Source organism: Alnus glutinosa, chromosome 13 (genome assembly GCF_958979055.1).
Source record: "Alnus glutinosa chromosome 13, dhAlnGlut1.1, whole genome shotgun sequence".
Lineage (NCBI taxonomy): Eukaryota > Viridiplantae > Streptophyta > Magnoliopsida > Fagales > Betulaceae > Alnus > Alnus glutinosa.
The window spans coordinates 1,525,480-1,539,105 of NC_084898.1; the positions used below are offsets into that span (position 1 = coordinate 1,525,480).

Here is a 13,626-nt window from a genome sequence, read left to right on the forward strand (position 1 = left end):
TTTTGTGTGGAGTGTGACGGAGAAGACGAGAGAGCATGAAAGAGAAGAAAATAAATGAATAAAAAAATAAAAGTAAGAAAGAGAAAAATAAAATAAAATAAGAGTAAAAAATAGTATTTAATTGATATAGGAAAATTAAAGGAATCTATTGTGGAGTGTTTTTTTTATAGGGAAGTAAAATGTAGTTTTGTTTCCTAAATTTAGGAAAAATAGTTGGGTGTCTGCTGCTAGTGCTCTTAGAACGAGCGATAAGACCCTACCAAGAAGAAAAACCCAAATAACTTGACCAGTCGTGTCAACATAACACTTGCTTGAAGGATGCCAAGATTGCAGCATTAAGATTAACAACTCTGCAGCATTAGTCCAATTGTCATTACTTCAGACAAAGAATTAGTCAAGATGATAACCACTCCAAAGAATTTGGTTATGCCTGTATCTTGTCATTGGTCTTTCCGTGCTAAATTTTAGTAACATGTTAAATCATCACTTATTTAAAAATTTTAAATTAATAAAAAAATGATAAACTTAATCCCTTAATTAATATCTAACAAAATTAATTTAAAAAGATGAACTTGTCGTCGCAACAACCACTCTGGCGGCATGTTACGGGCATTTAGAAACCATGACCGAAGACCCTACTATAAATTAGATGGCATAAGTAAAAAGGTCGCCCCAAGAAGAAACATTTGCGGTCGGCTTTCGGACGCGGTTTGGTGAGCGGGAAAACCGCGGAATCCTTGAAAAAGTAATGTTTAAGGTAATATTAAATTTACTATGCTTGGATAAAAGTAACATTATGGACTTAAATATATGCTTATTGACACAAAGATACGACAGCAAGTGGGAGCCAAGTCAGATATATGCATGCAAAGTGCAAACAGAGAAGCTCTGAAAGTGATGAACAGCCATTGGTCGATCTTCATCCATTGAAAGAGAGCACCCAGGTGAGTTTATGTATATTATATATTGCTCTCACTCTTGATGTTCAATTCCATGAGACTCAGACTTTCTTTCTTCATCCTTCAACATGATCTGTCTTTCCTTTTGGGATAAAAAGAGACAGTTGGTACAGGATTTCAAGTTCATGAACAGGTTGGGTTAAATTTTGTTTTGGGTGCTTGTCTTTTTTCCCCTTTTTCGCTTGATTTGGGTCCTACACATGTAGTTGCAGCAGGACACTTTTTACTTTTTAGGACATTTTTTGGTGTTTTGGCTCCACAGCAGGCTGTTTAAGCAGTTGACTTTTTGTACCACTGTCATGATTTACTCTTATGGGGGTATAGTTAGCCAATTTTGAGGAATTTACAGTGGTTTAGGCAACTGGGTGTTTGGGATTTTTTACTTTACAGTCCATTTCATGCTCTTTTAGTATTCTACAAGGCCAGCTTAACCCACAAGTGAGCAGCATAACTTGTATATAAAATATATATATTTTTTAATTTTTACCATTAAAAAATTAAAACCTTAAAATATAAATCCGATTAGACATGTAATCTTATTTTCTTTTACTGCTATGTGTTTGTTTATGGAGATGAACTTCATTTGATTGTATTATTATTCTAATTGGATATTACGCAGAGAAGTTGGATTATGTTTATTAATTATGGTTATGGTTAATTGGATACTAATTTTCATGAATCTATAGTTGTGAATGGGTATAATTGATATAATATATGCTTATAAGATATGAAATTGTGTTAATTAGGTGATACCAAATACAACAGGTTGAAATATGTCGTGTTCGGGTCAACCCAACATAACTATTTATTAAATGGGTTATGTGAGTCGTGTCGTATTACCTGTTTATTTAAACGGTTTGTTTTAGGGTTGAGAAGGTTAACTAGTTTAATTAAATGGGTCGGGTTGACCCATATAGTAGTATACCAATGGCTTGACACAACACAAACCTGACCAATGAACCCGAATCGCCACCCCTGTTTCTTAGAAGGTAAAGATAAACCTGAAAATTTTTCTGATTTCTATAATTTAGATGTCCCCTCCAAGTTGCAAATCCACATGCGTTGTACAATGGATACATGATTCTCCATAAATCTCTCGGGTTAGGAGATGAGAGAATTGCTTAAGGAGTTCACTGAGAGCACATTAATATATATTTTTGGATATCACTTCAACCCAAAAGCTTAAGTTGATGGGTTTGGGTCCACTTATGTATATTAACTCTTCACTTTGTTTATTTTTCCTCAATGTGAGACAAAACACTCACACTTGCACTCATAACAAATCTCTCATTCACATTGAATCACATATGAGTCTCTTCCACATTGACCTAACTCTACCTCGTGTGTAAATCTTTTACAATTCAAGAGTATCACGCATACAAGAGTTGCGCCAATTACATGCCACCGATGCAACTTTAGTCCAAGAGTCACTCACACTCTTTACCGAAGCCAAACCAAACGTGCCAAAGACTAAAACACTTGTTCAAGCAAAAGCTGAACCATAATTTTAATACCAATTTGTTAGGGAGAGAATTGCCTATGGAGTCCACCAAGAGCACATTAATATACATGTTTGAACACTACTTCAATCAAAAAGCTTAAGCTGATGGGTTTGAGTCCACATATATATATTTACTACTCACTTTATTTATTTTTTCTCAATATAAGATACAACACTCACACGTGAACTCACAACATTCATGGTATGGTAGTGGATCAAACTAAAAAAAATAGGACATATTAGAACCTCCCATGAGATGGGAATTAGTCCTTATTTGTAGTTGAGTTTGACATATTCTTGAAAGTTTTCCTTGCAAATAAATTGGCATATTCCAAATGTTAACTAAATAAAAAATGAACCAAATCATATGCTATGTAGAACAAAATGGTACAATATTACAGAACTCCATCCAAAAATAAAAAATCTTACTAGATGAATCTATCAGCATATCTCTTAGTCTAAAGCACTTTTCTCTTTGCATGTTGCAGGCATATATTCAATACCATCATTGACATAAACACTCGCATGATGGATGCTTTTAAGGGCTGCTTTTGCTTGAAGAAGGCCAAAACAAAATCTTGGTGTCCGGAGGCTAACGTTCTTGCTTCTGAAACACCTTGTAAGTAGAAAGAAAATTGGGGTTGAGCTAATTGATCGATTTCAACCTTCAAATGGAATTATTAGACAAAGGATAAATAGTCTTGATTTGGTATGTATTTTACGAGTAATGCTATCTAGTAGACTCTTATACGACTTTCATACAACTTGATGATATGGTAGTAAAAATTAGCCTTTAGATAAGCACTTATATATATATATATATATATATATATATATATATATATAAAAAAATCAAGTGCTAATTTTCACTGCCACATCATTTAAGTTGTATGACAATCGTATAGCAGTATACTAAATAGCATTACTCATTTACATATCCTAATTAGGTGCTGCTTCAATTTTGCTTCTCTGTGGCCTTAAGCTCAATACTTTTAAACAAGGGTGGATATGTAACTGTAACAGAGAATGCACTCATATAGGGTAATGACACTTATAATGTAGGGAGGAAAACTAGTTTTGAACTGATCAGGATTTTTTCCTCTTATTTCCCATGTGGATATTTTTCTGTTTTTCTGTTCTTATCTGAAAAATATATATGATTTTATTTTATTTTATTTTATTTTAAAAAAGAAATCACCTTAAACAGAAAAACAAACACAAACTTATAGCCTTTTGAAGGTATGGCTTTAAGACTTACAATGTGTGGTATTTTTCAACAGTTGGAAATCTTATGTATATATCTTTAATTTTTCAACAGTTGCAGTCAATGAAGTAGAGGCCTTGTATTGTCTCTTCAAGGAACTAAGCAGCTCCATACATGATGATGGTCTTATTCACAAGGTATATACATCCAACTTTTTCTAATTTGTCTTTTCATGAGCTAGTGTTGGCAGCTTGGACCATATTCTGAAGTTTGGTCATATGGTTGAAGGTTAAGATAGGATTTTTAGCTCTTTGACTGGAATTTGAGATGACTTGTGCTAATTTATTCGACATTCTATGGACAGGAAGAATTCTATCTTGCACTTCTCATAAACAGTCGTGAGCAAAATCTTTTTGCAAACAGGGTGTGTATTTTCTGTATTGTAGTATACCTCTTTTTTTTTTTTTTTTTCTTTTTTTTTTCTGTGTTCTATATTTAATGTTTAAATTGTATTCTCACATTTTATATTCCTGTCATATAAATCATTTCAACCTTTTTTATGGCAGCAGCACCAAATTAAAAAAGCCCCCATGTTTTCAATACTTTTATGCAGTCACAAAGTACCTGAATATTTAAAGATAAGTTGTATCTGTGTATCAAAGAAATCCAGCTTGTCAGTTTCCTGAAACGCAAAGTGAATTTAGAATGTTGAATGGATCTAAAAAGTCTTGTCCCAGGCCTAAACAAAAGATATACTACTTTGGTACTTCTTATTATGGCTTGTTAGTTACTCACCAGCTTCAAATTGTCAACTTTATGATTTTGTATATACCAAATTTTGGACAGCTGATATTATGCAATCTGACCTGGGAACTTATTGCAGGTATTTGATCTATTTGATGTTAAGCAGGATGGGGTTATCGAATTTGAAGAATTTGTTCGATGTTTAAGCATCTTCCACCCAGATGCACCTGAAGTAGACAAAATTACATGTATGGAAATTTGTCGTGAAAATGAAACACGATTTTTTTTTTCCTGTTATTTTTTGTTCATGGAGTGAAGATATGTAACTGTCTCTTGTTCTATTCAATACTCTTATAAAATCTAAGCTGCTGGGAAAAGATTTTCTTGCAGTTGCATTTAGATTGTATGATCTACGGCAAACTGGCTACATTAAGCGTGAAGAGGTGAGTAATTACATATTTCCTCTTGTCCTCATGTCCTGATGCTTCCTTAAGAATACTGCAAAATGCAATTGATGACAATAGTAGTTGTTTGACTATCACTCGATCAATTACCACTAATCCCAAAAGCCTAAACCGATGAGAAATAGTGGATTTACTAGTATTTTCACATTTATCTAGTGCATCTTAACTAGTATTTCACATTTATCTAGTGCATCTTTAATGGTTAATGTGACCACATATGAATCTCTTTGCTCTTGTCAAATGACCATATATTGAAACACAAACCTCTCCTTGTTACTTTCAAACCATAGAAAACCTTCGGCCATCTACTATTTTAGTAGATTACTACCAGAGTTTCAGATTGCAGCGAGCAGGTTCGTTCATTGAGGAAATTTTATAGAAGAAGGCCATAGTTCTGGAACTACTGCGGAAGAAGATAAACGGGTAATTTGTTGGGGCTACAAGTCTCAGTCTAGGCTACAAAAGTTTTGTAAGTATAGACTGATTGTAACATTTAAATCTTTGATAATGGAAATTCCTGAGGTTGGCTGCCCTCGGAGTAGTTTTTCTTTTGAAAAGTTGTTTAAAAGTTCCCACTTTGTCACTACAATCCTCGTGTTGATTTTGTTTTATGCTTTCTTGGATTGTGGTGATTGCCCCCCCCCCCCCCCCCCCCCCCCCCTTCTCTAGGTAATGTTTTGGGGTCATATTGCAATTTTCGTCTTTGTTCAAAATGAGTATGATCTGAATATGCATTTTGTGACAGGGTCAATATCTAAACTAATTAATTATCAAAAACTTAATCGTTATCTACCATAGATGTTGTAAATAACCATATTCCATAAGGCCTTAACTCCTGGATAGGACCATGCAAAATCTTTGTTGGTATCTTACCAAGAGTACATCAGAAATCAGAAGATGCCAATTAAATATCTGGATTATCTCCCCCCTCCCCCCTCCCCCCAACCTCCAAATTCAAGAGGCTGGCCGGTTGTCGTTGTAAAGGAGAAATTTTGTAGCATGGTCATGTGAACAATTACTGCTTGGGGATAATTACAATTAACCCCCATGATTTATCCACGGTATGGCGATTTACCCCCCAATGTACCAAAATTGGTACATGACCCCCCCGAACTTGCCAACGTGTGGCAAAATCAACCTTCCGTCCAATCGACTGTTCGTTTGGACTGAAAATCGGTCACGTGCAAGTCACGTGGCCGTTTAAGACAGAGACCCTCCCCAAGTCACGTGACTTGCACGTGACCGACTTTTCGTTCAAACGAACGGTCGATTGGACGGAATGTTGATTTTGCCACACGTTGGCAAGTTCAGGGGGGTCATGTACCAATTTTGGTACATTGGGAGGTAAATCATGGGGGTTAAGTGTAATTATCCCTACTGCTTGTCATTGCTTTGTTTTTATATGTCACATTATGGTTACTACACTTGTCCTTATTCATTATTTAGCTTTTGTCAAATGTGGTATATAATCTCTTGTGACAAGTATAGTCATATATAAATCTTGTTTCCAATTTTTTATTAGTCTTGAACTCCTAGGCCCCGTTTGAAAACCCCCTTGCCCTCCCCTCCCCTTGGTTTTTTTTTTTGAATGATTGAAAATTAAAATTGATGTGATATAAAGTTGATATAATTTATATGGAAAAGTAGAAAAAATTTGTATTGTAGTGAGTTTTTTATTTAAAAAGTAATAAGAAAGTATTGATGTGATATAAAAAGTGAAAAAAGTTAAGAATGTTTTGAAGTTGATGTTTTTTGGGAGAAGTGAAGGGAAGGGGAGGGGAGGGGAAAGTGGTTTTCAAACGGGGCCCTAATGTTGCAATCAATTTTCTTTAGTAGTCCAACAGCTGCATTTCTGATTATTTCAACTCTATGTGATGAACCATTGCTACTGTTGAAGTTGAAGGAGATGGTGCTGGCTATTCTGAGTGAATCTGATCTGGCACTCCCTGATGATGTTGTGGAATCAATGATTGATAAGGTGTTGTACACTTCACAATTTTCTGTTTTTTTCCCTCATCATACTATCTGAATCTCAATTTGTGGTCAAATTCATTTAGACAATGATGGAGGCAGATTCAAAAGAAGACGGAAAGATTGATTTAGAAGAGTGGAAGGAATATGTAGCCAAGAATCCATCTCTGATAAAGAACATGAATCTTCCATATTTAAAGTGGGTCCTACAGTTCTGTTCATATCATCATTTATTGTTTTGTTCATCTTTCTGAAGCTTGGTCATATGATATCATAATGATCATTTAAGCTCAACCAGTCTTAGTCATTGCTCTTATAGTACACCTTTTCATATGGTTTTCACTTTCCAGGGAGATAACCGTGGCGTTTCCCAGCTTCTTGCTCAACACAGAATTTGAAGAGGATAAATAATTGCCAATGTCAGATAGTATAAATGTCGTTCTCCCTCAGATGCTGATCTGATCTCATCAAGACACACCCCCTATGGAGAGAGGAGCAAAGACCAACAAATCTCTGAGGCGCCTCCCATCAAGCTATAATATTTCCATGGTTGCAATAAAGTATTTGTTTACGTTGGTTTAAAATTTAGTTTACATTGTTTCTGCTTATCTGTGTGGCTTTAGAAGCATAACATAGGAGAATGAAAATGTTTGTTTGCATGGGTTTACTACTTGCAGTACTTTTTTGTGCGTAGAGAATGAAAATGATTTGAAAGCATGAAATACTGCCCTTTCAATTGAAAAACATAAAAATAAGGCAATGCAGAACTTATGCTTGTCACTTTGTGTATCCTAACGGACATGGGACTTAACTATTTTCACTCACTCCAACAATGCGTTGCACAAAGACAGTCTTCTCGGCTCTCACTTCTCTTAATCTCCTCAGACTTGATGAAGGCAAAAATCGATTCTGGACTTTTTGACTCCATACCAGTGACCAGTTTTGTTAAAATGAATAGGGAACAGTGTTATTTGGTATTAAGACTGTGTTATTAAGGCTCTAGTCTGGACTAGTTTTTGGTATATCGCCAAAATTATGACATCTTTTGACAACGCTTTTTTGAGATATTTTTTTGCTTTTTAGCAAAAAAAATCAAATTTATTAACAAACAATTTCAAATATAAAACACTCACAAAACACACAAAATTATTTCAACATTTATGTCACATCAGAGCAGTTTTACAACTAAAAAACAAAATTCATCATCTAAAAACTTTTATCAAACAAACCCTATGTCATTTCTTTCTTCAGTTACATGTTAAGGGCTCCAGCAAATCAAGAATTCCGGGAATGACAAATGATGCTTCCAAGTCATACTATTCCTTAATTTATTCCAAAGTTCCAGAATCACCAAATGGACAATCTGCGGAGGGTAGCAGTCCGTTTAGAAACCGTACAGGTCTACTTTTGTAGGTCACTTTGGTGAAAAGCCTTTAATGTTCCATATCACCATCAAGTGACATAGATGAAGAAAAGAATCAATCCTCTCTGCTTTATTTATGCAAAACGGATGTTATTAGTTAGTTGTTCACTGTAAGAATGGCATTGATCCTGATTGGGTTTGGCATCATTAAATTCTAGCCAGTCACACATTTCTCCCAAGGTGAACACATGCAACTCATGAGGTTACTTGCATTGAACAGCAGTCACTGTTGCAGCCTTTTTTCCTGTGCCCACCAAATCAATCAAAATAAAGAGTCGTGCAGATTTCTCAATCTCAAATCCACACAAAAAAAGTACGTCACCTTTATAAGTGTTTTTAGGCACTTGGTGAGTAGAACCAAAACCACAACAAAGTTTTGACATACCATATTTATTTTTGCAGAAAATAAAGCCTTTTTATTAAGATAAAGGGCTTTACAATGGGATGCATTTTCATGAAGCTGCGAATTAAGGACAAAAACCCAGCTGTTCTCGCCTCTCAAACGCATTGTGAGCTTCATTCCCTTTTCATTTACTTATTCTCTCAGGTTGGAATCTCCTTTTAAGGTTTTACTTGCTAAATGAATCTGTATGCCTTACATTCTTGCAGTTAATGTGACCGAGGTTGAAACTTTGTATGAGCTATTCATGAAACTAAGCAGTTCAATAGTTAATGATGGGGTCATAAGCAAAGTAAGCTTCACCCATCATTCCCAGGCACCACTTTCTATGTATGAATGTAATATCCAGATGCAACAAAATTTGATATGAAGCTGGCAGACCTGTTCAGAAAATATTTTACATTCAACTTAATTGTTTTAAGATTGACTATTTAAGTTGACTTCAAAATTCCATTAACTGAGCCTTAATCGCAGATTGAGTTGAATCTAATACTAAAAAAATATAGTAAGCTTCTTTCATAGGGCAGTATCCATTCTGATCTCAGTTTTGAGTTTGCAGGAAGAGTTTCAGCTTGGATTATTCAGGAATAGCAAGCATCAAAGTCTCTTTGCAGACAGGGTCAGCTTCCTGGCTTTAGTTTTGATTTTGAGATAAAATGTAGGCGCAGAATGACATATTTGAAAAGATTTGAATGACAGGATTTCTGATAACAGAACTTTTGGCCACAAATCATCCTTTTTCTTGTTTTCTCATAATTTTGTTGTTTTTGGTTCATTAACTTCATGCCATTTCTGCCTTTCTTGCTTAAACTGCGGCTCATTTATGTATTCGTTCAACTAAATAACACGTCGTTTCAATTTGATTCATGTAAACAGTCTTTGTTTAAAACAACATTGTCATCTTTAGTACTACATGCTTGTTTTATGACTGCATGTCAAAATGCTGGTAAGTTACAGCCTTTCTAATCTTTCTGTTGCTTTTGCTGGGACAACAATGTTTTTGCTTGCCTGCACTTAACAGATTTTCCAACTGTTTGACTCCAAACATGATGGGGTGATAGAATTTGGGGAGTTTGTTCGATCTCTGAGTGTCTTCCACCCAGAAGCACCTCAAGCAGAAAAAGTTGCTTGTATGAAATTCTTCTATTTTGTGAGTTCTTGTGTGTGTGTGTGTGTCTAAAGAATGTACTAAAGCTTTATATTTGATGTTGCAGTTTCATTTCAATTATATGATATATGGCAAACAGGCTTTATTGAACGCGAAGAGGTAAAGAGTGATATTTTGACCTTAATTCTTGTTCTGATCTACACAACTATTTATGACTTAATAAGAAAAGAGTAACGTTAGACCAACAACTTTTTAACAACTTGCTAACACGTGTCGGCATGTGATTGGAACCACGCCAACCACTAAAAAATATTTTAACAGCCTCCAATCACATGCTGACATGTGTCAATAAATTGTAAAAGAATTTTAGGTCTAACATTTTTCATAAAAAAAAATTGAGCTTAAAGGTCCCTAAAGCGTGGTTAAGTTACAAGATAATGCATGGCAATGGGGAAAAGAAATTGTAAACTAACATACCATGTTCACATTCATGAAAGGTCAAGGAAATGCTTTTGGCGCTTCTGAAGGAGTCAGACATGATCCTTTCTGATGAAATCATTGAAGCCATTATTGATAAGGTATGGCTTAGATGGCAGCGCGTGTAAAAATCTATGCAATTATGTTTTCGTTAAGTATACCTTTCACTCTGTAATTTGCAGACATTTAGGGAAGCGGATTTAAAACAAGATGGAAAAATTGATATGGAAGAGTGGCAGGAGTTCGTGTCTCACAATCCATCCATATTGAAGAATATGACGATTCCATATCTAAAGTAAGTCCCTTTCATCTTGTTTCTGTGTTTCTATTCATGTGATTTGACCTTGACATCTTTGTTTCAATCTTCTATGTTTATTATTATTACTCTTGATTCATTCATAACCATTTTAAACCTGACTGTTTATATGATTCCATTCATTGCAGGGCCATTACAACTGCATTTCCTAGTTTCATGATGAGATCAGACTTTGAAGATGACATGAACAATCTTTGAAAAGGATAACATCGGATTAACAAAAGAATGACATGCTAACATGTACATGACTTACAATCTCAGTTAGGTATCCTAATGAGTTTTATACACTAGGTATGTAAATCAAGGAAAATTTCAGTACAAGATACTTATCGATAAGCGGAGCAGTTTGCCATTCTCGAAGCTTTTGCATCGGATCATTTTTCCTTGGAAACAACCATGTCCTTCAAGTTCATGGGATAGCACATTTTTGTGTGCAAGCCATTCCACACATTGTCTGCCAGTATGGCATTCACCTCAGCAGTTGGGTGGAACTGATCCCACCAGATATAACTGGAAGCATTACTGCAAGCCATATCTGGTGATAAACACATTATCCAACCCCTGTACTTTCCCAACCCACAGCAAGCATCAGTAGTAACATTGAAACCTGAACAAGAGCACAATATATAGGATGAGATGGATAAGCAAAGAAAAGTGTTTTGGTAAAATAGGAGAAAAATTCAGAAGATTTCTCACCATAAAGTCGATGGTTCTTTATTATATCCATGGATCCTTCAAACACATCGCAGAAGATGATATTGGAATCTGGAAGCTCCTCACCAAGTTCCTCAATCATGAATCTCATGAGAAAGTTGAACTCCCTAACTACGTTGTTTATCGAGTCGATGCACTCTCCATTCTTACTACTGTACTGCCACAAGTAGTGAGGAGAACAACCAATAGGTGCTAGCCCCATGACCACCACTTTCCTAACATTAATGTTGTACAGGTTCTGTACCATCAAGCTTAAACTGTTAGGAAATTCTTGAAACCAACACACAAAGAAAATTAAACCCAAGTTATCAGATAGATTCAAAGTTTGGAAACCGTTTCAGGAGTGATGATGATGAAATTTGTTGATCCCCTTCAATTAATTCAACCAGAATTTTGAAATGATAATGGCTAAGCATGTAATGCTTATTAATGCAAAGACCAAAAGCATAGCTTAATTACCTTGATTTCCAGCTTTATTGTGGATGCTAAAAACTTGTTGAAACTCCACGGTAGGAATAGATTTTGCACATTAGATACATTACGCAGATAGTAATGTATGTAGTCATTGATTCCAATTGAAAGATAGAACACCGAATTTGTGATGAGATCAGTTGCACGATGCTCACCCATACTTAATATAAATTGCTGATATGTATCTGTAAACTGCTGAATTTGCTGTGTGAATGAGATGTGTAGACCCTGCAGTAATTTACAGTAATCATTGTGTTACAACTACCCCTTACAAACTGACATGGACGTGGGACTGACACCTCAGCTACAATCAAGTTTAATTGTTTAATAGCTGACATAGTAAGTATACGTGAAATGCCATGTCAGTTTGTAGGGGACTTGTAGTACCCTAACAACACTCCTAAATAGTACTAAAATTACTCAGCTCAGCAGATCATATGCAAAAACCAAGGCATGGACTAAAATCTTAGATGGAAAGGGACATCTAATGTTACTTGTGATCCCTTAGGTTACCAAGTAAGCATAAGGAAAAGAGAAATTCTCTTAGGATCTCTTTAATGGTTGTGTCTAGAGCAGCTACTGCTCGATTCTAAGTTCTCTTTTACTTTTATCCCTGACTTTGGGAGCGACTAAAGGCTATCTAAGGCAACATAATCCATCAAAGTACTATGTGAAACAGAAGCCTATTAATTTCATCTCCATATATATACAAGAACTCAACATCCTTAGAATCAAATAATAGAATCTGGAGTGGAATTAGAGCATTAGGAGGTAATATAAGCATGTTACTGAATCGTGAATACGCATTTGGAACTGCGATTTTTTGCATACCAAAATATGCGATTTTAAACCAAATCGCAGGAATATATCAAACAGTTAATTACATCTGTCTACTAATTCAAGTTTATCAACAATAATAGTGGAAAGCATACCAATTCCGAACCACTTGAGAATATAATCCCAGCACCAGCAGATGCGTAATTCACTCCATGAATCATATCTTCCACATTTCCACTCTGCCCAAGATAACTTGGTACAAAGGGAAGTCCAAGACGCAAAGCTGATTAAAGAATCCAAAACAGAAAACCCAAAACAAGAAAAATATCATACCTATTAATCCGTTCTCATCAATAAAATCCATAATCCAGAATTGTTTTAATTCTATACTTCTAGCAAAAAAACATGTATACTCCGTTTGGCTGATGAGAAAATGCAGTAAAACAAAATTGAAATCGTTGAATCTTAGAACTTTAGCCATGTGGATCCCAAGAAAACAAAAATCTCGATTCTCAAACCAAAACAAGAACACCCACAAGACCAAATTTCAATTTCTTTTCTTTCTTTACACTCTTCTCACTAACCAAACCGAGAGACATGCACTGAGAAGGAGACATGTACGTCCAAAATCAAGAAAACAGAAACAGCTAACAAGATTCAAACATTCTTTCTTTTATTTTCTTTTTCTCCACTATCTCACTAAACAAACAAAAGGTTATCCAGAAAAACAGTTAAAAAAAAAAACAATATTTACCGAGATAATCAACCGGGATTCTTCCATTACAGAACCGTCCAGTCGGGAGTTGGGTGTCGAAGTCTCGGCCGTAAGGAGGGCGGTCGGCGCGTGCAAGCGTGGCGAGGTAGTTGTTGGTGCCGCAGTCAACAGAGGAGTCTCCAATGACAAAGAAAGCAGGGACCAGAGGAGGGGTCTCTGGAAATGGTGGGGTGGGAGAGACTGAAGTGGATGAAGTGGGTGAACTTGCGGGGTTGATGAATTCCGTGAAGAACAAGTCTTGAGGGTATTGGAGAGCTCTTGGCTGTGCGAAAATGGAGGACATGAGGATTGAGATGAGAGAAACAAGAAGATTGAGCGCCAT

The 13,626-nt window shown here is 35.7% G+C and overlaps 3 protein-coding genes across 5 annotated transcripts; 2 read left to right on the forward strand and 1 right to left on the reverse strand.

The window, feature by feature from the left end:
- The first annotated feature begins 668 nt into the window (after positions 1-668).
- LOC133854416 (calcineurin B-like protein 7) lies at positions 669-7,510 on the forward strand. 3 transcript variants are annotated; one of them, XM_062290614.1, is made up of 11 exons: positions 669-757; positions 838-944; positions 1,058-1,092; positions 2,949-3,079; positions 3,779-3,861; positions 4,029-4,088; positions 4,548-4,656; positions 4,787-4,851; positions 6,770-6,850; positions 6,930-7,042; positions 7,194-7,510. In XM_062290614.1, the coding sequence occupies exons 2-11, from the start codon at positions 861-863 to the stop codon at positions 7,252-7,254; spliced, it is 822 nt and encodes a 273-aa protein (XP_062146598.1). In that variant the 5' UTR covers positions 669-757; positions 838-860; the 3' UTR covers positions 7,255-7,510. The 3 variants fall into 3 exon arrangements, with proteins under 3 accessions (XP_062146598.1, XP_062146599.1, XP_062146600.1); XM_062290615.1 differs by having other exon boundaries at positions 672-757; positions 4,799-4,851; XM_062290616.1 differs by lacking the exons at positions 669-757; positions 1,058-1,092 and having other exon boundaries at positions 832-944.
- Positions 7,511-7,697: 187 nt separating this feature from the next.
- Positions 7,698-10,810, forward strand: LOC133854417 (calcineurin B-like protein 7). The gene is made up of 9 exons (XM_062290617.1): positions 7,698-8,579; positions 8,669-8,775; positions 8,876-8,958; positions 9,226-9,285; positions 9,688-9,796; positions 9,881-9,933; positions 10,272-10,352; positions 10,434-10,546; positions 10,696-10,810. Exons 2-9 carry the CDS (start codon positions 8,706-8,708, stop codon positions 10,763-10,765), a joined length of 639 nt encoding a protein of 212 aa, XP_062146601.1. The 5' UTR covers positions 7,698-8,579; positions 8,669-8,705; the 3' UTR covers positions 10,766-10,810.
- A 90-nt stretch (positions 10,811-10,900) lies between these two features.
- Positions 10,901-13,626, reverse strand: LOC133854415 (GDSL esterase/lipase 7). The gene is made up of 5 exons (XM_062290613.1): positions 13,284-13,626; positions 12,685-12,812; positions 11,741-11,980; positions 11,264-11,519; positions 10,901-11,174 (listed from the first exon to the last, which is right to left on the reverse strand). The coding sequence occupies exons 1-5, from the start codon at positions 13,624-13,626 to the stop codon at positions 10,942-10,944; spliced, it is 1,200 nt and encodes a 399-aa protein (XP_062146597.1). The 3' UTR covers positions 10,901-10,941.